This window comes from Lampetra fluviatilis, chromosome 52 (genome assembly GCF_964198595.1).
Source record: "Lampetra fluviatilis chromosome 52, kcLamFluv1.1, whole genome shotgun sequence".
In the NCBI taxonomy this organism is placed as follows: Eukaryota; Metazoa; Chordata; class Hyperoartia; order Petromyzontiformes; family Petromyzontidae; genus Lampetra; species Lampetra fluviatilis.
The window spans coordinates 1,187,983-1,213,807 of record NC_136326.1 but is presented as its reverse complement, the minus strand read 5'-3'; the positions used below and the strand labels follow the sequence as shown (position 1 = coordinate 1,213,807).

General features: G+C 47.3%; 2 protein-coding genes across 4 annotated transcripts in view; both read left to right on the top strand.

The window, feature by feature from the left end:
* On the top strand, positions 1-24,717 carry LOC144949058 (uncharacterized). 3 transcript variants are annotated; one of them, XM_078878869.1, is made up of 8 exons: positions 1-64; positions 3,441-3,492; positions 7,478-7,657; positions 12,444-12,563; positions 14,014-14,070; positions 15,009-15,044; positions 15,681-15,812; positions 17,225-24,717. In XM_078878869.1, the coding sequence occupies exons 1-8, from the start codon at positions 46-48 to the stop codon at positions 17,250-17,252; spliced, it is 624 nt and encodes a 207-aa protein (XP_078734995.1). In that variant the 5' UTR covers positions 1-45; the 3' UTR covers positions 17,253-24,717. The 3 variants fall into 3 exon arrangements, with proteins under 3 accessions (XP_078734995.1, XP_078734994.1, XP_078734996.1); XM_078878868.1 differs by having other exon boundaries at positions 17,204-24,717; XM_078878870.1 differs by lacking the exon at positions 14,014-14,070 and having other exon boundaries at positions 17,204-24,717.
* LOC144949065 (zinc finger protein DPF3-like) overlaps positions 1-25,825 on the top strand; it is a 324,698-nt gene that overhangs the window by 269,670 nt on the left and 29,203 nt on the right. The gene's annotated exons all lie outside the window — the stretch shown is intronic.

Below are 25,825 nucleotides of genomic sequence, written 5' to 3'. Positions count from 1 at the left end.
CACTGCGCATGCGCGCCGCCATATCGTCACCGCCGCCTTCCCGCCATGTCGCGCTACGGCGGAGGTTCGTGAGGGCCGTCGCCTCGCGTCTGCTTTTGGTTTCATTTTTATGTTTGATTGTTGCTGCGTAATGACGACGAGGCGTCCCCCACACCTCGTCGAGCCACGGCGATGGCCGAGAGGCGATACGCGCGCGGTCACCTCTTTATCGCCGCGTGTCGTACCACGCTAGCCGAGAGCGATGGTGCTCGTTGGGGGCTACGCGCCGCGGCCTAAGTTGGAGGTGGCCCTCAGAACACGAACGCGTCGGGGAAGTGTTAATTTATAATGTTCTACGATTAATGTTGGGGTGGGTGGGGGGACAAAACGCCGAGTTGTTAATTGTTGACGGCGTTGCTTTGGTCGAGGTATGTGTGAGGAGTCGAAATCGGTTCAGCACCTAGGGGCCTTTCGCGACCAATATCCATAATAGAGGTTGTTTTGGGGGGGTGTTAGATGGCGTAAATATATGAATGTGTCGTTAAACACGCCACCACCCGACACAGTAAGGTTTGTTACGTAAACAGAACGTGCCAATTCGTTACTAGTACAACACACACAGCGGTGTGTTGGTGAGCAAATCCACAACATTGACAATCGAAGTCGACTACGCGTTAATTCTAGAATTGAAGCTTTCGTAAAGTCACGTAGGTAAAAATAAATAATAAACATTATTGAAATAATAGAATTAAAATAATAAATCACGACGTTTCGGAGGCAACACAAGTCTCCGCATCAGGTGGGACCGTCACAGCTAAATTTACTGTCTCAAGTGAGGAAAAATTCCAAGAGACAAGCCCTTAAATACAAGTTGAGGGGGTGAGGGCAGTGGATTCCGATTTGTGGTTTGAAAGGGCAATTATCGGAAGAATTCCGTGATTTGTGTGGAGTTTTTTGTTAACGGGAAGCACAAATGTGTTTGAAGTCAATCGGTCCCGTCTGCTTTTCCACGCTTATAATTGTGCTGCTAACCCTGACGCAATTATCTGACTCAATCAACTCCCGTGTAACAACTTAAAGAGAGTAGTGAGCTGCTACATCAACACCCCCACACGAAGACTAATTGTGTTAACCAAAGAAACTCAACACATTCGTCAATAACACTGCCTTGAAAGAAACAAAATATTGCACGTGTGCCATGCAGAAGGGTCATTGCCCGAAGCGTCGCCGATTGTATATTTTTCCATTTAAGGTCACAGTTAATTCTAGATTTGAAGCTTTCGTGACTGCAAGGATTCATCTTGGGTTTTTTCGGTAAAGTCACGTAGGTAAAAAAAGATTAAAATAAATGAAAATAACTAAATTAAATCACGACGTTGCTACCGAAACGTGATTTAATCTAGTTATTTTCATTTATTATTTTTTTCTTTTTACCTACGTGACTTTACCGATAGAACCTAAGAGTAAGGTCACCGTGTTGTTTGCGAATGTGAGGGTGATATTTATGCATCTGTAGCCAACGCAGCAGCAGCGGCGGCATCACCAATTGTAATATTTCTCAATACTACGTTTAATCAAGTGGTCTTAATGCTGCTTGAGATTAGCAATTCGTATCATTTGGCGTGAATGTCTTTTGATAATATTGGTTCAGTTACGATATGTACACATTTTTTGTATAATGTGTATGATACTCTTTGGTTCTTTCGGTAAAGTCACGTAGGTATAAAATAAATCACGACGTTTCGGGCGCAACACAAGCGTCCATCATATTTGATTTTCTACCTACGTGACTTTACCGAAAGAACCAAAGAGTATGGATTCCTGCAGTCACGAAAGCTTCAAATCAAGAATGTGTATGATGTATATACTTTGTGGCATTGTCTCAACCGGTACATATTAAGCAATTACACTATTTTAGTTTGACCAGGTAAGGCCCCCACTGAGATATATTCCACATTGCGATCCGGCTACCGCAAATGATAGCTCAACGAAGTGGCTTGTCACGTGGACATTTATAGCAGCAGCCGAATACCTCTAAACGCTTGGTTCTCGAACATTCGTCAAGACGTATCGTCAGGGTAAGACTCGTTTTTTGCAGCTGCAAGCTTTATGGGCTTTCTTTATACAGCGTACTGCTTTAACTAACTTCCTCTCGAGGTGTGTATAATTGTCACTGGCCATGCAACGCGACATTTGTCTGTATGTGCGTACGAACAGGAAGCATTCTGGTTTTGACCACTAATGCGTAACACTTGACACGTTTGAACCGTGTCTTAACTGGAGGCTGAAGCAAGACATAAATTGAGACATTCTGACTGAAGTGAGAAATTTGAGAACTCCGTGCATTTAAATATTGCCAACATTTTCAGTCTTCGCGGGAAATAGGACGACGATTTCAGAGAAGTGGGTTTTTGCAAGGAATAGAGGACTTTAGACAATTGCCCAGCTAACGTTAAGTCTATTTGCTGCGGGCTAAGGTAATTCATATATTAAATTACAAGCGATGAAGATGTATTCGTAGACCAAATGTATGAAGCAGTTAACCAGCTTCTAAATGCAGAGTACACTTCGTCATAATAAGGTGCGATGAGAGGATGAGTCTTACATTTGGCATCAGAAGGGAGGAACGAAAGGAGATGGATTGTGAAATCGCAATTTCACGAGGTATGGAAACTTTGTGGGGGTTATCTTCATCCAGTATGGATAAACTGCGGCTGACGATGTGTAATTAGGGGTGCAACGAATATTAAAATTTTCCATTAAAATTTGGTAAAATCCTGGCATTGTTAGTATTGGTATTTGGTAGAATTTTATCGAGAGAAGAAAGATGCAAAGCCGAATATATAGCGTTGAGCATCGTTGGCCACCTTAATAATGTGACCGCAGCGTTTACCATGGGTGGTCGTGGGGCCTGAACGGGCCAACCTCTACAACAAGCTGCCATCAACGCCACCGCTTGGCCATGTCACCGCCCCATGCAGATGAGTCGTTTCTACGAGTAACCCTGTACTTTCCTCTTAACAGGAAATTCTGCCTCACTTGAGTTTCACGGCGCAGGATAATTTGACTCTGACTTGGGGGTCAATTATATTTACAAGCAGTGGTTGCCATTGGGGGTGCTACAACGGTTAACGTATCACACTATTAAACATGAAACGTGTTTAAATGTTCTCGTCAATAGTGATCATAATAAAACATTGTAAATAACTAGTGATTATTTTTAAACATGTCTGTAAATAAAAAAAGAAATTTCATTGCGTGCATTTGACCTTTTGGAGAGTACAAAATTTTCTCCCGTGAGTAAAGCGGTGTCGTGTCCGTGCTTGTTGTCGAGTGTAAGGTGTACATGGGCAATCTAGGAACCAGGGCTTCTAAGGCAGAATTGTAGCAAGCGTTTGGATACTATGGCGCGCTGCGTCACGTGTGGGTGGCCCCTAATCTGCCTGCCGTTGCCTTTGTAGAATATGAGGACACAAGGGACGCAGAGGACACAGTGCGGGGACTGGATGGGAGGTGAGTCGAACTGCTCTTGCCCTCACCGCACGCTGGGGCAACCCACACACGCACTGCACTCGCACCTCCCGATTAGCACGGTTGGCTACGTACAGGGCGGAAGAAGTTCATCATACACGCATACACAGGGCTCCATAAGAGGGCTGCCACAACGTGGCAGGACTAGAAAAAAAAGGCTAACTCTGGTGCGACCTGCAATTGCTTGCTCACGCCACTGCTTGCAGAAGGGTCTCCGCGAGAGCGAACTCCACAGGGTCTTTGGTCTACTCTTCCACGTTGACCAGACGTGTTGGTTTACTTTGGCTTTTGTGCCTGAAGTGACACTGACATGACATGAAGCTGGTGTTTATGACATTTTTTCATTTGAAGTGTGACGATCTTTTTCCCCTGATAGGCAGGGGGCTGCATTCTCTAGCTATGATGTAGGCGCTTAAAATGCAGAAACCCCGACTGGAATAGAATGCCATAATGTGTTGTCCTGCTTCTGCCATTTGTGACACCACGGATTGTAACCCTTAGACGTCTTTTTCGGGCTGTGCTGTGTTGGCATCCGTGTCCAACGTTTCTCTCACCACGTTGGTGGGAGATTTTTCAGGAACCGAATATTTCAGTCATTGAATACAATTCGGTTCCTCAAGAAGGGCCCGGCACGTGGAGATAAATGTCTTGGCGTCGTGCCGAACTTCATGGGGGGGGGGGGGGATACTAGCCTAAAATATGTCAGGAGAGCGTCATCACAGCGTGAGCACAGAAACCCCCAGCAGTTATAGTCGTTAGCATCATCACGATCCATGATGGGCAGATATCCCGTAGGTGTCCACTACACAATAATGTCTTCTTGGTTCTTTCGGTAAAGTCACGTAGAAGGGAATTAATAAAACAATAAAAATAAAACATAATAATATAATATACTAAATTTTTTTTCCATTCTTTTAATATTTTCATTTTACGTGACTTTACCGAAAGAACCAAGAAGATGAATCCCTGCAGTCATGAAAGCTTTAAATCGAAATTAATAATTTGTTTCCGCTCTGTCTGCTGTGCCAATATGCTCAATTAACACCACATCTTTCTGGCACCAATCTCTTATGTTGCCGTCAAGCCATTCTCTGGTAGGCCTTCCTTGCTTTCCGGTTCCTTTAATTTTTTTTACACGTTTTTATTGAACTCACTTCGTCTGTTGTTTCCTCAAAAAATAAATCTTGTAACTCAATTTTTACACACTTCCCAAGTGCCATCGACTGCAAACTTGGTATAGGTGTGTCATACTGATGACAATACTATATTTTATCATTAGAAATTAATAATATATATTTTAAACAATCTTTTTTACGGCTCTAATTGTCGACGCTCAACTCACATTGGCTGTAAATCACCACGGTTCCTTACGTCACGGCAAGCCGAGGGGAGCCACGCCGAGGGGCGGGGGATGTGGAAGGAGGGGAGGGGCGATGGGGGAAGGGAGCAGGGGGAGGGTCAGCTCGGACAGTACATTTCTTTAAAGCGTGTTTTAAAAAAAAGATATATTTTTAAATATTTTTTATTCTGAACAACAAAATCCTTTTAATTATCCTGTTGTCCATCCTGCACGTGTGTAGTGCCAGTTTCCTTCTCAGTACTGCCTGCATCAGTAGCCGAGTCAATGAACACTTCATGCAACCTCAGTTGTATGGGTCGGTTGACGTTTTGACATTTAATACGGAGACAGATGTCCGTCACAGTGGAAGAGTCGTGTTTATAGTGTACGTGTGTATGTTGAACTTCTTTCGCACCGTACGTAGCCATACATGCTAATCGGACTTTTATTTTGAATTGGCCAAACATGACTCGAATTGCTGAGTGTTTCCAGGATGAATGCGTAGAAAAAAAAACAAGTTAAACCGTTGAGGAGAAAGTGAATGGTGAATGAAAATTGAGTGCTGGGCTCGATTACTTTTCAAGCTGTCCACGCATAAAGCATTGGGGGCCTGTTTGCCAAGAGTATAGGTTACTAGGAGATAGAGTTGAGCAGTAAAATGTTATGGTTGGTTCATGGCATGCCTTGTTCCACATTTATCTTTTGATGGCTATACAACCGGTTTGTATAGCCATCTCTGTTTAAACAGATGAATTTGCACACCATTTTTTGTGTTTTAAAATAAAATAGAAACTCTTAGACAGTGAAGGTTTCTCTCAGGGTACATAGAAAAACATTGGTAATTCTTATTATCCCACCTTAAGTCAGCCTTTTAGAAATAATAAGAATACTTTGTTAGACTGAGAAAACCCATCAGAGTTGTGCCGGTGGCTTTGCTGGTTTTTACTGGATTTGCCGTGTGTTGTCCTTCCCCTGCACCTCTGATTAGCACAGTTGGCAGCGTACGGTGTGAAAGAAGTTAATACATACGTACGTTGAGCGTGAGCTCTACCTGACCATCAACAAGCAAGAGGCAAGCGAGTATCGCACACTTTGCGTTTATAAGGCAATTACCCAAAGATCTGCACTTTTATCATATTTATTAGTGCCGTTACATAATCCCAAAAAGTCTGCCGGACGTGTCTGTTCACGATTCCTTGATTTCATACGCAACTTCATTAAAAATCATTTCACGTAGCTGCTCCCAAGTTACGAAACCAACCCTGTTGTCTTCTCTTTGGATTACCACTCTGCTATCACTCTAACTCTTTTAAACATTAATTATTGAGGTTTCAAACAATACAAATGCGATTATACGGAATTGTTTCTTAAGATCATTTGTTTTTTATTCACTTTCAATTTTTTTTATTTTATATCTTGTTTATTACCTCTTGCTGCTGTGTCTTGTCTGCCTGCCGAGTCACCCCTGAAAAAAATCTATATGGCTCAATGGGTCATTTACTCAGATAATAAACATCGGATTCTGATAGTCCTTCGAAGATGGTGCGCGTCTGCGCTTAACTAATCTAAGGCACTCCCTGTCTCCGTTGGCCAGCCCTGGCCCAGTGGTGGAGATGCTTTATTCCTCTGGTGGTGGGGGGGGGACAGTCTTATTGTACAACCACCGTGGGAGTCCCCGCAAAGTGGTGCGGTGAGAAGTCTCCAGTGCGTTATTGACCTCGGACAAGTGATGGGCATGATTGGCTCTCATCCATTGTGCGTAATACGGTTTGAATAACCACATGTTCAATTCCACAGCAATGGCCTTGGGGCAATGGGACACAGAACCGTATGATTACAGCGCATTAACAAAAGGATAATTTGGGGCTTTTATCATTAATAAATGTTCTTGCCCAGCAAGTTCGGTGCGATACGCATTTGATCGCTGTGTCAGAGGTCAAGTTTATCCTGGTTAAGCGTGTGGCAACTCAAGAGACCGGGACAGTCTCAAAAGCCCCCAATGATCCTTGTCAACGCCTTTTGATCATGAGGTTCTGTGTCCCATTACTGTGGAATCGTAACATGTTGGGTTTCAAACTGTGTTCAGCACATTGAGTGAGAGGCACCTGTGCCCATCATCTGTCTGGAGAACAGTGCACAGGTGTACTGTATACAGGAGTAGTTTATACAGTAGTTCTATACGACAGCACAAGCAGGTCAGTGCTGTTTGCAATTGAGACTCGGCTGGTGCCACCACTTAGCAACGTCCTGAAGCGCACGGCAAATGCCGGATGGCTTTTGGGACTTTTTTTTGGATACGTGAAGGAAGATTTGCTATTGCCGTCTATGACAGATGCCGGTTATTGGAGCATTGAAAATGGTAAAGTCCTGGATAGCAAGAGTTTTTCTGAAATTGCTTTGTGTAATTTCCCATATCTGACAACCAGTCCTGTAAGGAAGACCTGGGGAAATGTACCGACAAATCAAATACAAGTGCAAGGGTAGCGAAGTAATGCACAACTGGATCAAAAGTATGAAAAGCAACACATGCAAAAATCTTCAGTGAAATTTGCTTGGGTCTGGCACGATCCCTTGCACGTCTTTTGTACTTTCAGTAACGTGGCATTGCTTTTATGGCCCCCTCTCCAGGTTGCTCTGTGGGTCTCGCGTAAGCGTGGAGATGTCCAACGGCGTGAGCCGGCGCTCGCGCTTTGGCCGCCCGCCGGCGCGCCGCCCCTTTGACCCGACGGACCGCTGCTACCAGTGTGGCGAGCGCGGCCACTACGCCTACGACTGCCACCTGTACGGGCGGCGCAAGCGAGGCGGCAGGTGGGGCGCTCTCTCTCTCCCGCGTGTGGGCACTCAAGCGTCTTGTCAGCACCAGCACTCACCTGCATGTGTCTGTGTGTGAACGAGGGCGTGCACGTGTGTGAGTGTGTATTTGAATGAGCGTGTGTGTGCGCGCACACGTGTTTGAAAAATCAATGTTAGGTTTTGCTGCCGTTATAAATACCACAGTGTACGCTATAAAACCAGGCACCCCCTTAATTGAGATTTCTGTGGGGTTGTCCTAATCGAGGTTGCATGGAAACATGAAACCAATCACTTGCAAGTGTTTGTACATGTGATAGTGTGTGGGTGAAAAATATACAGGAGGTGGCGATGTGATGATTCGGAGCAAGCGTTCAGTCAATCGCTCAGTTTCTATTGGGTAAGGCCCATTGAGCCAAGAAGCTCTTTTTCAATTTGTCGCCTCTGGTGGCAGCTACTGTCAATGATTTTGAAGTACAACTTAGTCTCGAATCTAAATTCATTCTGTAAAAACCATCATTGTGCCAGTGTGTCGGCCAACACTCCAATTATTGTTAGATATCTGGTTGGTGGATTATGCAGGGATGAGAGCATTGATGCTGAGTGAGATAACCCACCTGCTCGGGCAAACAAGGGATGAACAGGAGTGAGTACAGCAAGTGTAATTCTGAAAAGCTGTTCTCTGGATATTCTAGTTCCTCCCATACACCAACACACGGAAAGAAAAAAAATCTCAAGCGGGATCCGCTGGACAGACATCTTGAATCATCACTGATTTTGGACACATTTCAGTCAAACACTTGCACGAGATTGTTTCTCCCGCCTCTTCCTCCTCTGCCCATTGGCGTACTCTTTAAGTCTGCAGGTGCCGTTTGGGCAAAGTTGGTTGCACGCGCAGCATCGCAGTGATGTGAACTTGGTGAACTAATGGAGCTTCTTAGCATCCAGCCATCGAGGGCGGCACAAGTTTTTTTTTATCATGCTGAGATGTTGTGTGCCAGACAGAGCCACGGGCGTTGTGGGGGGGATGAGGGCAGGGTCAGTATTCACAAGTAGGTTTGGCGACCTATCTGTTTCCCTCGTATGTGAAGGTTTTTTTGTGAGAAATCCGGTCTCCATTCGCACTCAAAATTCCTCGATAAGAGGCAAAATATCATGAGCCAGTACCCTCCCGAAAGCGTCTTGAGACTCGGTGAGGCTTATCCTCAATGAATGGTGCATTTGTAACAGTCATGTAATCGATTGTCCACTCAGGCTATTAACTGATTATTGATTCTTTCGATAGTCCTTTACTAGATTGTGTAATCGATTCCAGTTCAATTCTAGCAATGAAGGAATCACAGCGCGTGTTCCAATGTGATAGCCCGTTGCGTACAGTTTATAAAACTAACAGCCCTCTCTATAATCCACTGCTGGATGGACGCCTCGCCATGCTCTTATCGGTCATGTGGTGTGTGTCTGACCATACTTATTCACACGCTGATCAGTGTGGGTTAGTAAAGGTCACAATCGTTTTTGTTCAGCCATTGTCCATCTACGCCATGAAAACTAAATTAAATTTAACAGCTCCAAGTGTTCACCAGGTTTGTGACATCACAGTCATGTTGTGCTACTGCAGTTTGCAAGGATATTGATCAGTTTTGTGGGTGGGTATGAATTGGTAATTGATGAGTAAGATCTGCAGACACACAAGTTGCCACTTTTGTTTATGATTTAAAATGACGCTGTAAAGGCGGCGACGCTTCGGAGCCTCTGGCGCGCAATTATTGCGCGTCTTAACGATTTGTTGATTAAGAACGATTCTTACGTTCACTTCACAGGTGGAATTGTCTGCCTAATAATTGATTAATTCCAATTTGTGCAAATTTTATTTCTATTTGGGACAATCCAGCTGGAAAGAACAAGACAATGCACGAGTTACACGTTACAACTAAAATTATTACACGCAGATTGTAACGATGTACTCCATCGCCACAGTGCGTGAGTGGCAAATCATTTCATGCATAACAGTTGTCGGTTACATTTTTACATTTTGTAAATGAAGCTTGGGTTTCTGCAGATTTCAAAAAATTCTAAAGATTGAGTGGTTATGTTTCTTGGTGCTGCTTAAACATGTGTTACATTTCTGTCTTTTCATATGTATTGATTTTGTATGCCAGTGAGTTTCAACTCCTAATCTGTGGACCACAAATAGGTCTGCCAGTCAATTGGTTTCTGCTACAAACATGTGCCAGTCAATGTATCTGTTCACACGGCGAATAAAGATAGCCTTGGAAATCTGGACTGGAGTATTATGGTCTGTCAACTGGAGTTTGAGAGCCACTGTTTTTTCCAAATTGTATGTAATTTGGAACTGAAACTCCACCCTAATGTGCTGAATGAGACCAACTTAATTTTTCAGTTTGTATCTTCAACCTTTGAATTAAATGTGATTTGCTGATGAACCAGTAATGCGTTTTAAATGTCTACACCAGGTACCTTTTGGCTTATGGGCTCGAATCGGTTCCTCATTTTCATCATGAGAGTGGAATTTCATTCATATATCATTGAGTATGACGTTTTAGTTTGTTGGTAAATTATATATATTTAAAATGTTTCCTTTTAACCCCACATTTGATGCTGATGTGAATATCCATTAATGTAAACTTTTGTAGAAAATTAATGTTTAAAAATTGTAGAGTGACACCACTTAAACAGTATCATTGCTAGGGCTTAACTCTAGTGACAAACAAATGAGTGTTTATCATGACGCTAACTGCATTTCTTTTGAGTGCCATGTTTTGAACCGTGCTGTCAATGTTAATTATGCTGCTGGTCCAAACTTCCAGGTTGAGTGCGTCGCGTGTGATCGTCACGATTAAACGACGTCTAGGCGAATCGGGCCTGTCAGACCAAGCAGCGAGCGAGCGAGACAAAGCGATCGATTGCACGAGCCCAAAGAGATGATGAGGATGATGATGGTGGTGGTGGTGGGGATGATGAGGCCGCTGATGTGACCTGCCCGATTGACAAGACGTGACGGGTGATCCTTCCCGAGTAAAGTCTAATCTAAAGCTGCGGCGGGCGGTCAAGCCTGTGGTCCGAGAGCGAGTTGGCGCTCGGTGTGAGCGCGTGGCGGTTGAGGGGGGTGAGACTCGGCGACTGGGCCTCCTAGAGAACCCCGCGCCCGGCACAAAATCGAGAAATCGAAGGCCGTCCCATCGCTCGATTGAAGACGCCTAGAAACGTTGGACCGTCCATTAAGCCCCGACCCACTAGACCTTCTAGACTCGCTGCAGTGACCGTCGCCTGGTGTGCTGTTCGAAAAAGGTTGCTCTACTTAATAACATTTACAAATAACTTATCTTTTTTGCTGTAATATTTCTTCTGTTTAAAAGAAAAAGTATACATACAAAAAATGGTTGTGCTGCACATAGACTTGCGCATGCACGCAATTCACAGTTACACCTCTGGCATCGTAGCTCTATATGCTGCGTTATTTAAAATCACACACAAACAGACACATCTGCAATTTTTGTTAAATGCATAAGTACCGAGTAATACTAATTCTTCACATAGCTGCCTCTGTCGCTTGCATGCACACACACACACACAATTTCTCCTGCACAGCCCTGCAGGCTAAATTTAACCAATGCTGCAATTGCCATGCTTTTGGAGGCAGCTGCTGCAGCATCCCTTGCAAGACCGCCAGACAAATTTTTACATTCTTAAAGTGTTGTGCATTTCTGGGTACGTGATAACGAGACGTGCAATTGGAGCGACTTTTTTTCCGTTTAAAGTTATTGTCCTGCCTATTCCTCCGTCTGATGAGGCTTGTCATTTCTGATTTGGAGCTTTACCTGTATATATACACACACATACGTTGAAAAATTAATTATTTTAATTAGCTTTCAAATTGGCTGTTATTCTCCACTATTGACCATTGAGATTGTAAACATTTGGAGAGATTGGAGTGGATAACGCATTGCGGGAACCCTCTTGCCGTCGCCCTGTTCGATTATTGTTTCAGTAGTGCCAGGGTAAAGCTTAGGAGGCTCATAATGGTCGTGCCAGAGCCACTGAGCTGGCACCTCTGATATCCTGGCCTAGAATTCAGGCATCTACCCTGAATGAACTTGAGTAGAGTTGGCAATGCCTGTTAAGCCATGTGAACAAATTCTACGGTCAAAGTCACACACAAAGTGCCTGCCTTGCCAAACAGTAGCTTTAGATAGCGACGAATCTCCATCAGTGGTGGAAACTCCATATTTCTGACAGAATGCTATCAAAAAGTGGGTCGTATCAACCCCAGAAGCGTGATCGGGTGATAACCGCTCACAGAGCAGCGCAATCCCCCATGTGAGAGAATGGCACACAGAAGCGGATGTTACAGAGCTACCTCTGAGGTGCCTTCAAGTGAGCTCTTGTCCACACAGTAGGGGTGCAGTACTTTCCCACCTGCCCTGCCACTGGGGGGAACGTTTAGTGCACTACAGTCAAACCAATAATGATCTCGCGACCTGACCTCGACAAGAGAGTCAAGCAGCTCTACCAGAGCGCCACCTGGCTGGGTAGTTCCTCTTTACCCATTATGAGAGAGGTGGGGGGGGCGGCGGTGAATGGATTTCTCAGCGAGGCAGGCGACCGTTGGCGATTTGCTGGCGCGAGAGGCCCTGGCGGCCGGGCAAAGCGAGGGCTGCTGCTGCTGCCGCCGCCGCTGCCGCCACTGTCGTTGCTGCTGCTGCTGCTCGTGTGTTGATGTTGCGAGTTATCGTGGCTCACGCTCTAACCGGAGTCCTCCCCCCGCGTGTGCGACGGCGCGCAGGAGCCACTCGCGCTCCCGCTCGCGCTCGCGCTCCCGTTCCCGCTCCCGCTCGCGAACTCGCTCGCGCTCCCACTCCCGAGGACGGCGCTACTCCCGCTCTCGCAGCCGGTCCCCGCGCAGGTACGAAAGCTCCCTGGGCCCACACGCGACTCGGGTGGGAGAGGTGCCCTTTGCAAGGGGTCCCCACTGGCTGAGAGACCCATACAGTGAAAGAATTGACTTTGTACTATTGAACACACATGTGCGAAATTAGTGCGGCTTAAATTTGTATCTTATCGAGATTTATCCAGCGCTTTTAGCGAGGCACTTTACAGCAATTATAAAATTGCACATAGCACGATTACGATTTGAAATTTCTAATTGGGCTATTGTAAATGGCGGTGTAGTTTTTCTACAGTTAAAACAAGAGAGATTGATAAGGAGGGGTTGGGATAGGTCTGGTCATAGCTGGAGTGGTGCAACAGAATGCTGGGGGACTGAAAATCAATTGGGCGTCATTACATTTGGAAGACAAAGGGGGTCGGCAGAGGGACAGGAGCCATTAGGGAGGGCGCCGGGACCGTGAGCGAGTTTAAGTAACTGAGAATTATCGTTTGTGAGCCGTTTTGAAGTGGTAGGGCCTCAGGTGTGAGGTGAAGTTGTCGGTTCCCCCACCCCTGTGGGGTCTAGTTAGGTAGACTGCACGCCACGTTGCCGCTCGCTAGTGAACGTATGCCGCGTGTAGTTGCGGTGTATGTTATGGGAAATGTAATTTATTCATCTGTGACTCAGTCCATCAATCGCAGCACTCACTCAAGCAGTTTTTCATCGTAAGGCGTTTTGAGAGTTCATTATCACCGCATGGAATCGGGTACCTATGATATTGGTGATAAGCGGTGACTTAGGGGGAAATCTTGACCGAAAAAGCTCACCATGCTAATATTATGCGGGTTTTTAAAAGTATCCAAGCACTTTCACCATTTTCTTGGTTCTTTCGGTAAAGTCACGTAGAAGGGAAATAATAAAATAATAAAAATTAAACATAATGAAATAAAATTCTCACGACGTTTCGGCCACAACGCAAGCAGCCATCCTCAGGTGAAGAACAGAGCTGTCGGAAAGACAGCGTCCGAAGTCTTTCCGACAGCCCTGTTCTTCACCTGAGGACGGCTGCTTGCGTTGTGGCCGAAACGTCGTGAGAATTGTATTTTATTATGTTTTATTTTTATTATTTTATTATTTCCCTTCTACGTGACTTTACCGAAAGAACCAAGAAGATGAATCCCTGCAGTCACGAAAGCTTTAAATCGAAACTTTCACCATTGCTCTTGATATTTTGACATTAAGAGTCGGGATCGATTTTGTTTAAACAATGAACATCAACATTTGGGATACAGTTATGTTCATTATGGGTGTGGACTTTATCCAGCATTAAGTCTGTAGGGGTGGCAAGTTGGCTCAATGGGCCTAATACAACTCCTGTCGTGATCCATTGAATGAAATAGATCTTTACTCCGAAGATACGTGCATAAAATTGTGCGTGTAAGAATTGATTAGGATGTATTTAAATTATTTTCAAATGTACCTTTAGGCTATTGGAACAAACGAGACAGACCGTAGGAGACGATACCTACAAGACATCAAATCGGTGGGTCGGGAGGTGAATAGTTCTAGGGTAGTGTTGTTAACATTGTGTATTTAGCATTACTCGTAACCGTTATGTGACGCTGGTAGCACATACGGAATGTTATTTTAAACTTGTGTATCACTAAAAGTGTAATTACACCTATGTCAGTCGGGCGATGTGCCTTTTGGATGCGTTTTTTTTTCAGTCCGCGTTAAGCAGGCAACCTGTGGACCAGTTTCCACATCTCTTGAGTCTCGTCAGCTGGGTGTGGCCTGTTAAATGCTGCCGGGTTGCTTGGTAGAACCATTTCCTAGTTAAATAAAAATTGGGATTTGTGAGATAGTATTTTCTGTAGCGCAGTGTTCTTCATTGCAAGGCCCGCGGGCCACTGGCGTCTCCTGGTGGCCTTTTGTGCGGCCCCTGATAATAGACAAATGTGAAAACACCCGCCATCATCGTCGTGCTGCTGTAAAACCCCCCAAATGGTTTCAAATGTGTGGCGGCCCTCACACTGATGATCTCTTAGCGGAAAAAGTGCCCACCCGCCTTAGAAAATTAGTGAAAATAAAAAAAAATGTAAATAAAGAATAAAATAGAAATAACTAAATTAAATCACGACGTTTTGGAAGCAACACAAGCTTCCGTCATCAGGTGGGACAACCACAGCAAAAAAACTAAATTACTGTAGTGGGCACTACAGTAATTATGTTTTTTGCAGTTCTTTTTTACTGTCGTGCCCACTACATTAATTTTGTTTTTTTGCTGTGGTTGTCCCACCTGATGACGGAAGCTTGTGTTGCTTACGAAACGTCGTGATTTAATTTAGTTATTTCTATTTTCTTTATTTTCACCTACGTGACTTTACCGAAAGAAACAAAGAGTAAAGAACACTGCTGTCGGGTGAGGTTGTGTGTCAGCGACGAGCTGTAAACTGGATGTTACTTTCCTGCTGTCCACAGGTCTCGCTCGCGCTCGTACGAGCGGAGGCGAAGCAGGTGAGAACGACGCCACCTTTCACACGTCGCCCACCTCACCGCAGACTTCACGTCATCTCACACCACTCCTCTCAGACCTTCACACCCCGAACCCTCACCACTCTCAACCCTTCTCTTACACCTTATCCCCTAACCTTCAGTCTTACCGCTTCCCTTACACCTCATCCCCTAACCCACACCACTCTCATCCCTTCTCTTACACCTTATCCCTGAACCTTCACCAGTCTTACCGCTTCCCTTACACCTCATCCCCTAACCCTCACCACTCTCACCCCTTCTCTTAAACCAAATAAAGACAAAGATCCCCCGTATAGCCTTATCAGACTGCTGCGGGCAGGTGCTGTTAGCGAGCACCTATGAAGGCCAGAACGACACACGAGGGGATGGGTGGCCAGCACCACGCCTGGCCACCTTTGTTTTCCTAGTGGTGATGTTTACTACACACCGCGCCAGATACTCATTTGAGGCAGCCTCAGGGAGGCCCAGAACCGATTCAGATCTCACTCCCCCAACCCTCACCGCTCATACCCCCTTCCCTTATACCTCACCCACCTCTCGGACCTCACCCCGCTCCCGTCCGACCTCGTTATAATGAACCCTTCCCTCCCACCACGTCTGGTGCCGGCGGTGGCGCAGGTCCGGCTCGGAGCGGAGGCGCTCGCGCTCGTACTCCCCCCGGCGCCGCTCGCGCTCTGCCTCCCCTCGCCGCTCGCGCTCGGGGTCCCTGCGGCGACGTTCGCGCTCCCCCTCTCCCGCCCCACGCTCCAGGTCGGCCGCTCGGGGGGGGGGGTGGTGGTGAGAGAGGTCGGGCTGGCTTAGTCTCCCGCCACAACGGATTCCGGGTCGCTGGTTATAATCGAGATTTTTTTTTTTTTTATCTCGGAGATGATCCCATGAGCTGTGAAGCTCTTTGTCACTGATGGCCAGAAGGGGGGGGGGGGGTCAGCGGGTGAGCGAGTTTACACGGTCGACTGGGAAGTTGGGGGATGCACGTGACTGTACGTACTGTTGAACTTCTTTCGCACCGTACGCAGCCAACTGTGCTAATCGAAGCTGCTGTACAAGGACACCACAAATAGACACGGCAAGAGGGATACCTAATAATTGTGGTCAGACCATGGATTGATTTGGCTTCGTTTTTTACTCGCTGTATTCTAGTTCGCTCGTAGGCCAGGACAGTAGGTGGTACGTGACTTGGTCGACATCGGCACAGCGAGAGGTTTACTGGATGTCGCGTGCTGGGTACGGGATTATTTTCCTGATCACTAACCAATATAAACTAAACTAAAAACTAGACAATCTTTTATTTTACCAGGCAAGGGGCAACTAATCATACAGATCTCTTTCAGAAGCGACCTAGTTATCACAAATGATAGCTCAACGTAGTGGCTTTTGTGGAAATGTATAGCAGTCAAATACTCTTTAACACATGTTTATAAATGTGGAGGGAAAAAACCGGAGGACCCGTAGAAAAATCCACGCGACAACGGAGAGAACATGCAAACTCCAAATAACACAACAGGCGTCAGGGTCAGGATTGAACCCACGACCTCCTGTATACCAGGCGAGGTACTTAACATCTCGCCTGGTATACAATATTTTATTCAAGAAATCGATTCTTTTTGTCTTATTTTTGGCATGAATGACCAAAGTTTGAACTCGGATTGAATCCCAGGGGGTCAAAATTGCCAGCCCGGTGCTGTGGCACATGGCTTTTGTTTGTGCAGCCGGCTTCATGGGTGGCAGGGTGGCATTGATAACCCTTGTGCCTCAGCAAGAAGGTGCCTGGGTTCGATTCCCGACCCGGGCCCCTTTCTGTGTGGAGTTTGTATATTCTCCCACTGTTGTGTGCATGGGTTTCCTCCCGTAGTAAAAAAAAAAACACAATGCATCTGTTATTGACCAAACATCCCAATGCCAAATATTACCTTAAAGCACTCAATTGGGATCACACACAGCAACATCGACCCCTACTGCTAAAACCTGGCAGGACCCTGCTTAAAGTCTTGAGACTCGGTAAGGTGTTTCTGTGTAGACTTCCTGGGTAGACGAGCTTAACAATAATAAAATGGTCTTCATGAAGCATGCGATGTTTGGAAGTAATCGTGAAGCACGCTGTCTGTCGCTACCCCTCACCCTCCACCGCTTTGTCATCACAGCCGCTCCATGTCCCACCGCAGCGCCAGCGGCCGCAAGGACCTGGACTGATATCGCTGGCAATGAGGAGGAGGAGGAGGGAGAGATACGATCACACACAAGATAACTATGGGCAGCCCTGCCCACTGCCCGACAGCACAGCCACTACTGCGCTCGCACGTACACATGCACGCACACGCGCCTCGTCACCACCGCACGTAGCACCGCAACCAGTCCTTGCTCCTTTAATTTCCCCAACTCCTCTTGCCGCATTTGACCACCGCACAGCTGCAGAGGGTCCGTGATAAGCCCTCGGTAACAGGACAGCCCCGCCTGGGTCTCTTCTATCCCTCTTTTTTTTTTTTCCACCGCACGACCGAACTGTGCCAGGGCCGTGCTCCTGGTTTTTTTTCCACTGCCAGGACCAGAGCCGCACTGCTGACAGTCGCCCGTGTCACCTCCCGCAGGTGCGCCCACTTCTGCAACGTACAATGAAAATGGTCTCCTCTGTGTCCTCAACCCACCGATACAGATTTAATTGAGTTCCATGCTTTGGTTTCATGGCTCTGTTTGGCAAATAGCCAGTGGAAAAGCACCCGTCATCCTGGGGGACAGTGGAAAAGAGAGGTGTATCGGGAGAGAAGTCCTTAATAGTCATGTTTGACCAATTCCCTTATTCATGGGCACGTAACGATTCGGAGCATACTCAGCATGTTGGCGATCTTGGTCGTGGCGATATATAACGTGGCGGGGGGTGGGGCGGTCACGATTCGGGTTCAAGGATTGTTTTCTCGCTGTCTTATACCGTTTCGGTTATTGCCAGCCTTGTCCTGGCTTTTGCTGGTCCTCTGCTAGCTGATATCCACGTGGGCAAATTGTATAGATTGTACATAATCGGTTCAGGGGCGTGCGTCCGAGCATGATAATTGATTTTTAGCCACGATTCGTTACACGCCTACATGTTAAGTTTTGTTTTAACGTGGGAGGAAGCTCTGTGCCCGGAGAGAGATAATTCTTTCTCCCGACTGCCCAACACGCGACTGTTTGAATCCGCCGATGAGGGATTGCCAAACATCCCCAGGGTGCGACGACGAACATCTGGGGTCCATCCCATCGCTTGCAGGGGCTCCCCCACCCTGCTGTGGAATTCGATTCCCCGTCAGATGATTGACCGCCTGACCGTCGGAAGGTAAAACAAAAAAAATTAAAACGTACCCGTTCTGCCTTGCTTTCACAGGCGGAAACCTAAATCAAGTTATGAAATGTACGGTTAGCAGATCAACCTAATTGCTATTTTGCATTGGGTTAGTGTTTTAAATGGTTGATAATTTGGCCAGCACCACGTCCGCTGACTTTCACCCAGCAGAACTCCGAATCCTTCATTGACAACATCTCTCCAACACATCCTTTAACACGCCTGTTTGCGGATTTATACATAACTTGGCATCTCTTGTACGGATGTTGAACTTCTTTTGCACCGTACGTGGCCAACTGCTAATCGGAGGTGCGGGGGAAGGACAACAAACTAAACTCACGCACGCACACGCCAATATGATTCTGGAAAATAATTAGACGTTTCTCCCCTTGGATTTTCATCAGAGTTTTAATTTGGCGTGTAAGAGTGATTGCGCCCAGATAATAATCCAGTAATGCTATAGGCAAACGAAACACTTCGAATTTTGCCGGCCGGACCATCAGACCTACTTGCTGTACAGGCAGCACCTCGTCGGCCCAGTATGTGGACGTCTCGCGCACGCATGCTCGCGATCCGCCAACCCCTTATTCGCACATCTAATCAAAACCACGCCTAGTGTGGTTATATCGGTGTACGCTGTACAGCATAGTACTTCCACGGGCTGTCAGAAATGTCATTGAAAGGGAGTTTGTGTGTGAAAATAACATGTAGTTGATTTTAGATACGAATGTGGTTTTATATTAAATGTTATTTTGTCCTTTAGTTCCTGTGGCTTTTTTTATGGAGCTATGGGCCCCCACATGCGCTCTACCACGGCGGAGAGGGCGGTGCGAGCAACAACCATTGCTGCTTTACTTCCTGTGCTCCCCACGTCTCTGTACCCCCCTCCGCCTTCACCGACCTCCCCCACCGACCAGCGCAGCGAAGTGCTTCACGGTGGGGGTGGAAAGCCCCTCATCCAGCAGTGGATTGACCAGGGCTGCGTGCGTGTACCACCTGCGCTGAGTTAACTCGACCTGCTTGGAGGCGGGCACGAGCTACCAACATCTGGATGCGCGCAAAGCGCTTGTTCGTGTCGTGTAGCAAGTAACTCGACAGGTTAAAATAATTTGTGAACACGCTAACGTGTGAAGTACTGTATGGGTCCTCAAACTCTCCGCTTTATCCAAGGCTTGTTTATACTTCAATGTCGCTCTTCCTAACTTCACAGTTGAAGCGTTTGTGCAGCACAAACATTGCATCAATGCTGTAGTGGCCACTTCACTGCTATTGCATTTTTATTAGGAATTGCAACTTGACCCCTACCTAGCGGTGGTGTGAGGACGTCGCTTTCTGCAAGCGATAGAGCTGCTCTCTGGCTCTGCCGCGAACACGCGCTCAGCAAATCGCGTACCTTCACGATTTCACTTTGTAAGTGAATGGAGGGCGCTGCAGATAGCGGGCTCTGAAATCCGAGGATTGCAATGCGTTGCCCAGTCTCCCGCGTAAATTTCCGTCCCGCCTTGTTATCTTTTGACTCTGTACAGCAACCTCTCGGCTTGCCGCCCTCTCTCTCCTCGCTGACCCCCCCCGCCGCTCCGTTTCATTCTTTACCTCTGCCCCTACTCAAAACAAGATCAGACCGCGGCATCCGGGCTAAACGCCGTCGCATCGACCGCCCCAAAGCTCACAACTGAGAGCGAGAGACGAGGTGCCGGGTTTGGACCGCGAGCGTCGGAGTTGCCAAGCCGCCGTTGCCTCCCGCCCTTTCCGCGGTGGAAAGCATTTGCGAGCGCTCGGGCCAACGGCTGGTTCTTGCACTAAGAGACCTGGTGGCTCGAATGCAATTGTGCAACACGTGAAAGAGCAACGGCGATCGCAATGTAACCCTGTAAATGTCATTTCAATGCGGCGTTGATCATTTTTTTAGACGTGCAATTGTTAACGACCCCCTCCCGTGTCTGCGCGTGACCGAGCGGGACAAATGAGACACGGGTGCCTCCCCCCCACCTATGGCGGACAAAGCATTGCAGAGCCCGATAAAACTGAAATTCCAGCGGGCACGAACTCTGAACCGTTCAGGAGGGGGTTAAAGTGAAAAATAATGCAATAAAGCGTTGAGAACTGCCGTACTTGTGTAAAACACCGACGCGCGCGAGTGTTGTACCCGTCGTGAAAGACGTAAGCTAAGAAAGGGCTTGTTTGAGACTCGGCAAGTATACCCCCCCCCTGCCGGCCTCCCTACCTGTGCCCGTAGGCCAGAGGTCGCAAACGGGTTTTGATTCCTTACCCGTACCCGGCCGCACCAGGGTCGCAAATGGGTACCCGTACCCGGCCGGGTACGGGTACCCGTTCCCTACCCGTACCCTACCCGCAATGAGTGACAAACGGCTACTCACCAGTGACTCACGGCCTACCCGTACCCGGCTGGGTACGGGTAGCCGGGTATCGGGTAGGGTACGGGTATCGGGTACCCGGTTGCGACCTCTGCCGTAGGCAAACGTTCTGAGGCCCCGCAGCATTTGTGGCTGGGTTCGACTCGCGCACGTGCGAGCCGTGCAATGCTTCCCTCCGCTCGGTGTGGTACAATGCAGGGCTGTCTCCGGGGTTCGATTGTCATCGGGAGCCGTAACTGCCACGTTTATTTTTTTGTTCGTTTTTTTTTTTCGCTTTACCAGGCTATGCGTGGGTTTTGTATAAAATGCCTAATGTTTTGGAGCCAGTGTCTGCCACAGGTGTAATGTTGGTATTGCAAAGATTAAAATGAAGGAATTTCATAGTTAACCTTGCCACGACGACGACATGGGAAGCGTCAAAAGTCACTGCGTCCTCAAATTCAAATACGTTTTGGGTGGCAGTCTAAGGGTGGCCCTGAGGCAGTGATGGTAATTCCACATTCCTGTGGCGAGCATCGGCCTTTCTGTAAGACATACGTTTGACGTTAAGTGGTACTAATTTTACAGACCCCAGGGAGGCATGATGGGCTCGGGTGACCCCTGACCTAGATTTGAACTCCTAGCCGGAGGCGCCACCAAATTGGGGGCGAGGATGGCGGTTATTTCTGGCAAAGCACGTATGGTACACACTGAAATTCGGCCATACATTTTCAAATACCTGGGGTTTATTTAAAGTTGTGTGTCATGGGATAAAAGCATAATCTATAGCTTCTTCCAGCATCGTGAACAGCCATAGATGTGTGCTTTGTGGTGCGATTGCCGAATGTTTTTTTGTTTCCTGGGTCCGTCGGCTGTCGTTTGCTCGGTCATCTTGGGCGAAACCGAGTTTTTGCTGACAGCTTTTGAGTGTTTGTACTGTGACGTGAGTGGGTGATGTGGTTTACTTACGATGATTTGTTTTATGCTTCGTCTTGTTTACCCTCAATTTAATTTATATTTTTTTAAAGTCGTTAATATGTTCAAATCCGCCAAAAAGTTGGCACGGATTTGAACGATTAATTACCACCCCCCCCCCACTCCGTTTGCGTTACTTTGATAAAATAATACAACCATTGTAAGAAGATAACCGTGGCAGAAATCTCCGTTGGGATCTGCTGAACTCTGATCCGTTCGGTTTCGTTTTTTTGCCACCCAGCTTCAGCCTGATCAGACATGATGCCTTTATAACTTGGTCGGCTGCTGGATTGTTGAGTGAGGTGAATAAAAATTTTTGTTTGAGCCAGTCAAAGCAGCGTTGATATCCCAATCTCTTAAAAGCACATCGCTTGTCCTCGTTTCCACGAAAAGATTCGCTCGGGTTTGGATCGATCGTTACGGTGTTACGTGCCGATTTCACGCTGCCGTTAATTGTGCTTTGTCTGCCCCGTGTCAGCGCTTGCATCCAGATTGTTCACCCTCTCGTGCATGGATCGTTAAGATGATAACATAAAACCGCTGCCTTGTACGGTGTGGACTAGAGGTCACTCGAATATCGAAGGGGTCTCGGAGGTAGCTCTGTGATGTCTGCTTCTGCGGGCCGTTAACTCACACGGGGGTTTGCACTGCTCTGTGAGGGTTCCGAACGGACACCGTCTCATGGATATGTATTTGAGAGCGCGATTCGGGATACAATGGAGGTGGGAAATAACAAAAATGTGAAAACCCAAGCTAATTTTTATCGGGTGTATTGTGAATTTTAGTCAGGATTGCGCCCCCCCACAACCCCTTCCGTCAGATCTGTTGAAAGTGTTTAATCATTCACAAAAAATCTGGTCATTGTCTCGGCAGTGGACTCCATCCATCGGCCACCTTTGAATACCAGCAAGCTCCGCTTCACCCAGAGCTTCTGCCGTGGTAGCCGCCTTGGCCACCACTAGGCGGCAAACACGGAGTAAGATGATGTCCTCAGAGGGGACTTGCACCAAAAATATTTGAGGCGTGTGCGCAGTACGAAGCCAGCCGTGGCTAATCGAAGGTGCGGGGGAAGGACAACAAACTAAAAAGTTTTCAAGAAATTAGTTTTCAATCTAGATGATGATGATTTAAAAGTGCCTGGCTCCCAGTGGCTTCATAATATCGGAAGGAAAAACGTTTCAGACGGCCGCAGAAGCGCACCTGAAAGTGCCAAGCGATGCGGTGACCGTCTTTGTTCGACGGTTATCCGAAATCCGCTGCGAGGTTGATTGGTGGATTGATAAAGGACTTGCAATTAGTGTTACAAGTTAAAATCCTGCTTGTATGTATATTGAGCTTCTTTTGTGCCGGACGTAGTTAACCGCGCTAATCGGAGGTGCGGGGGGGGGACAACAAAACTAAAGAACAACAACAACAACAAGCAGTTCTCACCACGCTGACTGGCGTGGGGAAATATTGGGGCGGGGACCGTTTAGAGTTTAATTTTTATTTTACTTTGTTCTTTCAGAAAGCCCGAGGTGACGACAGCGGCGTCATTGTACCGGTTTTCCGTGACGTTGCGTTCAATCGCATCGCTGAGACGATAACGTTCGGCAAGTCGTAGCGGTGCACGAGAGGGCTAATCTGGATGTTGACTCGGCAGTTACCCTGAACGAGGGGGGTGAACGATGTGTGTGGAGGGTTTTTTTTCGTCTTCTGTGTTAATTTGCATCACTCCCGTCATTGTGTGTGTATACGTGTGGGGGTGTGATTTTTTTTTACTATTGAGTCGATGTATTCGTGCAGATGACGACGATGACACCCCGTGTGTAAATAACCCGGCAGGTGAACGTGAACATGACACGACCACCCCTCGCGGCCTCCCGTTCCCCCGGACCTCGAGTGGACAAAAACGCCACCTCATGAATTTTTTGTGAGCGAGCTACTGACCATCTCTCCCCGCTGCGTTTTCCGGTCGATGTCCCGACTTTCCACTGCGCCTGCCTGGCAGCTTACCTTGACGAGGTGTTAACTACCTCGCCTGGTATGCAGGAGGTCTTGGGTTCGATCCTGACCCTGACGCCTGCTGTTTATTTGGAGTGTTCGTGTAGATTTTTCTCCGGGTCTTCCGGGTTTTCCCTCCACATTTCACATCGACATCACGTGTTTTACAGTATTTGGCTGCTCTCAATGTACACATGATAAGCCACTCTGTTGAGCTATCTTTTGTGGCTGGGTCGCTTCTGAAAGATATCTATATAGCTCAGTGGGCCTCATCTGGTAAAATACAATTTTTTAAATAGAAATCAATAGTTGAGAAAGTGAAATCAGTTTCATTCTCATGTATGTTGAACTTCTTGCGCACCGGACGCAGTCGACCGTGTTGATTAAGTTCTATTCAGCCCATGGCTGTTTTGCAGGCTGAGTCGGTAAAAGGAAGTTGAAGCGTATTAATTGAATCATTTGGGTACTGAATTCAGAAGCGCGCAATCTAAGGATTACATTTTGCCTTGCAAATTCGAATTGCTGTGAAGCTCCCGGCAAATGGGGCGAAACGTCTGACATCGTACTGAACAACACGCGGTACACCCTAAAACCGCATCGGGAGAGCTGAAAATTACTTTCAAATTTTCATTATCACAAAAACCTTCCGACTATTCAACGCATGGTGCTGAATGTACATTTAAGATACAAAAAAAGAACGCTTCCAAGAATACACCGCAGCCGTTCTTTATACACCCTGGCGAATGCCGTGCGGTCCGCTTGCTGTTCAGCAGCTGTAGATTGGGCAGGCAACGGGGAGTGGAACCGATCCATTCCTCGCCGACACCGACCTTGACGGGAGACCGCGTGGGGACTGTCGTAGCAACGATTGCGAGCCCTCGTTTTTTTGTTTCTGGCTCGCTTTTCTTTTTTGTTGTTATATTTCGTTTTTTGTTGATGCGTTTATTGGTTTCGAAGATGTGAACGAGCCGAGGCTTTATTATTTTTTTGAACAGCCAGAGCCTCGAATAAAGCCGAGTGATTTCACTGACGCCGAGTCGGGTGATTGAGATGCTTCTGTCACTTATTTCTCTCTCTCTTTAAGTGCGCAGACATTGAAGGTGGCAGCGGGGGGGGGCAGCTCAGAGCAGCGTCACGTTCGATGAGAGGCGTCAACAGTGGCGTCGTGGTGCATGTACAGACGTTCTTTCAGTCCACTGCTGGATGAAAGGGCCCTCCCCATGCCACGGTAGAGAGATGTTAACTACCTCGCCTGGTATACAGGAGGTCGTGGGTTCGATCCCGATCCTGACGCCTGCTGCTGTATATTTGGAGTCTGCACGTTCCATTTCCCCGTTGTCGCGTGAATTTTTCTCCGGGTCCTCCGGTTTAGACTCGACATCATGCGTTGAGTCGAGTATTTTTTCGCCTGCTGTAAATTTCCACACCACGAGCCCGCTTCGTTGGGCGATCATTTGTGACAGCCAGCTACGTAGCCCAGTGGGGCCTTACCTGGTAAAATACAAAATAAAATAGTTCAGTTGATGCCGCGTGGGTTGTTGGTACATACTTCACCGCGCAGGTCAGTGTGGATATTTGTGAAGGCGGGCAGCATTGACGGCAATGGATTTGTTTCTGCACTGGCTCCCCTGTTGCCCCCCGCGTATCCCCGCAGCAGCCGACAACGACCTGCTGTAGCCATCGCAGAACCGCGAGGGATGGAGACGGTGCCGAGCAGCCCTGCGTCCAGCAGTGGATAGATGATGATGGTGATGGAACGTGAGCGTGTTTAAACAATACGGCTCTGGATCAGACAAGGCACTCCAAGCCTCTAGGGCAGTGGTTCTTAACTTTTACTGCAGCCTTGCCCACCTCCTCACCACCCTTTGGTTCTCAAGCCTTAAAATAATACAATGTTAATAAACACGGTTTGATGAAACAAAGTAGTGGTTGTACTTGCGTTGCCTGTACTTAATTTGTGCTTTCGATGATTTGCCTTCTAAAAAAAAAAATCTGTCCCGTGTCTCGTTACCCCCCCCAGAAAGGGCATTTCGCACCCCCAGGGGGTGCACCGTGCACCCGCCAGGTTAAGACGAAGAAGATCGATCGAGGGCCACCTGGGCGGGGGGTGGAGGTGTGGGACGTGTTTGAGGGGAGCG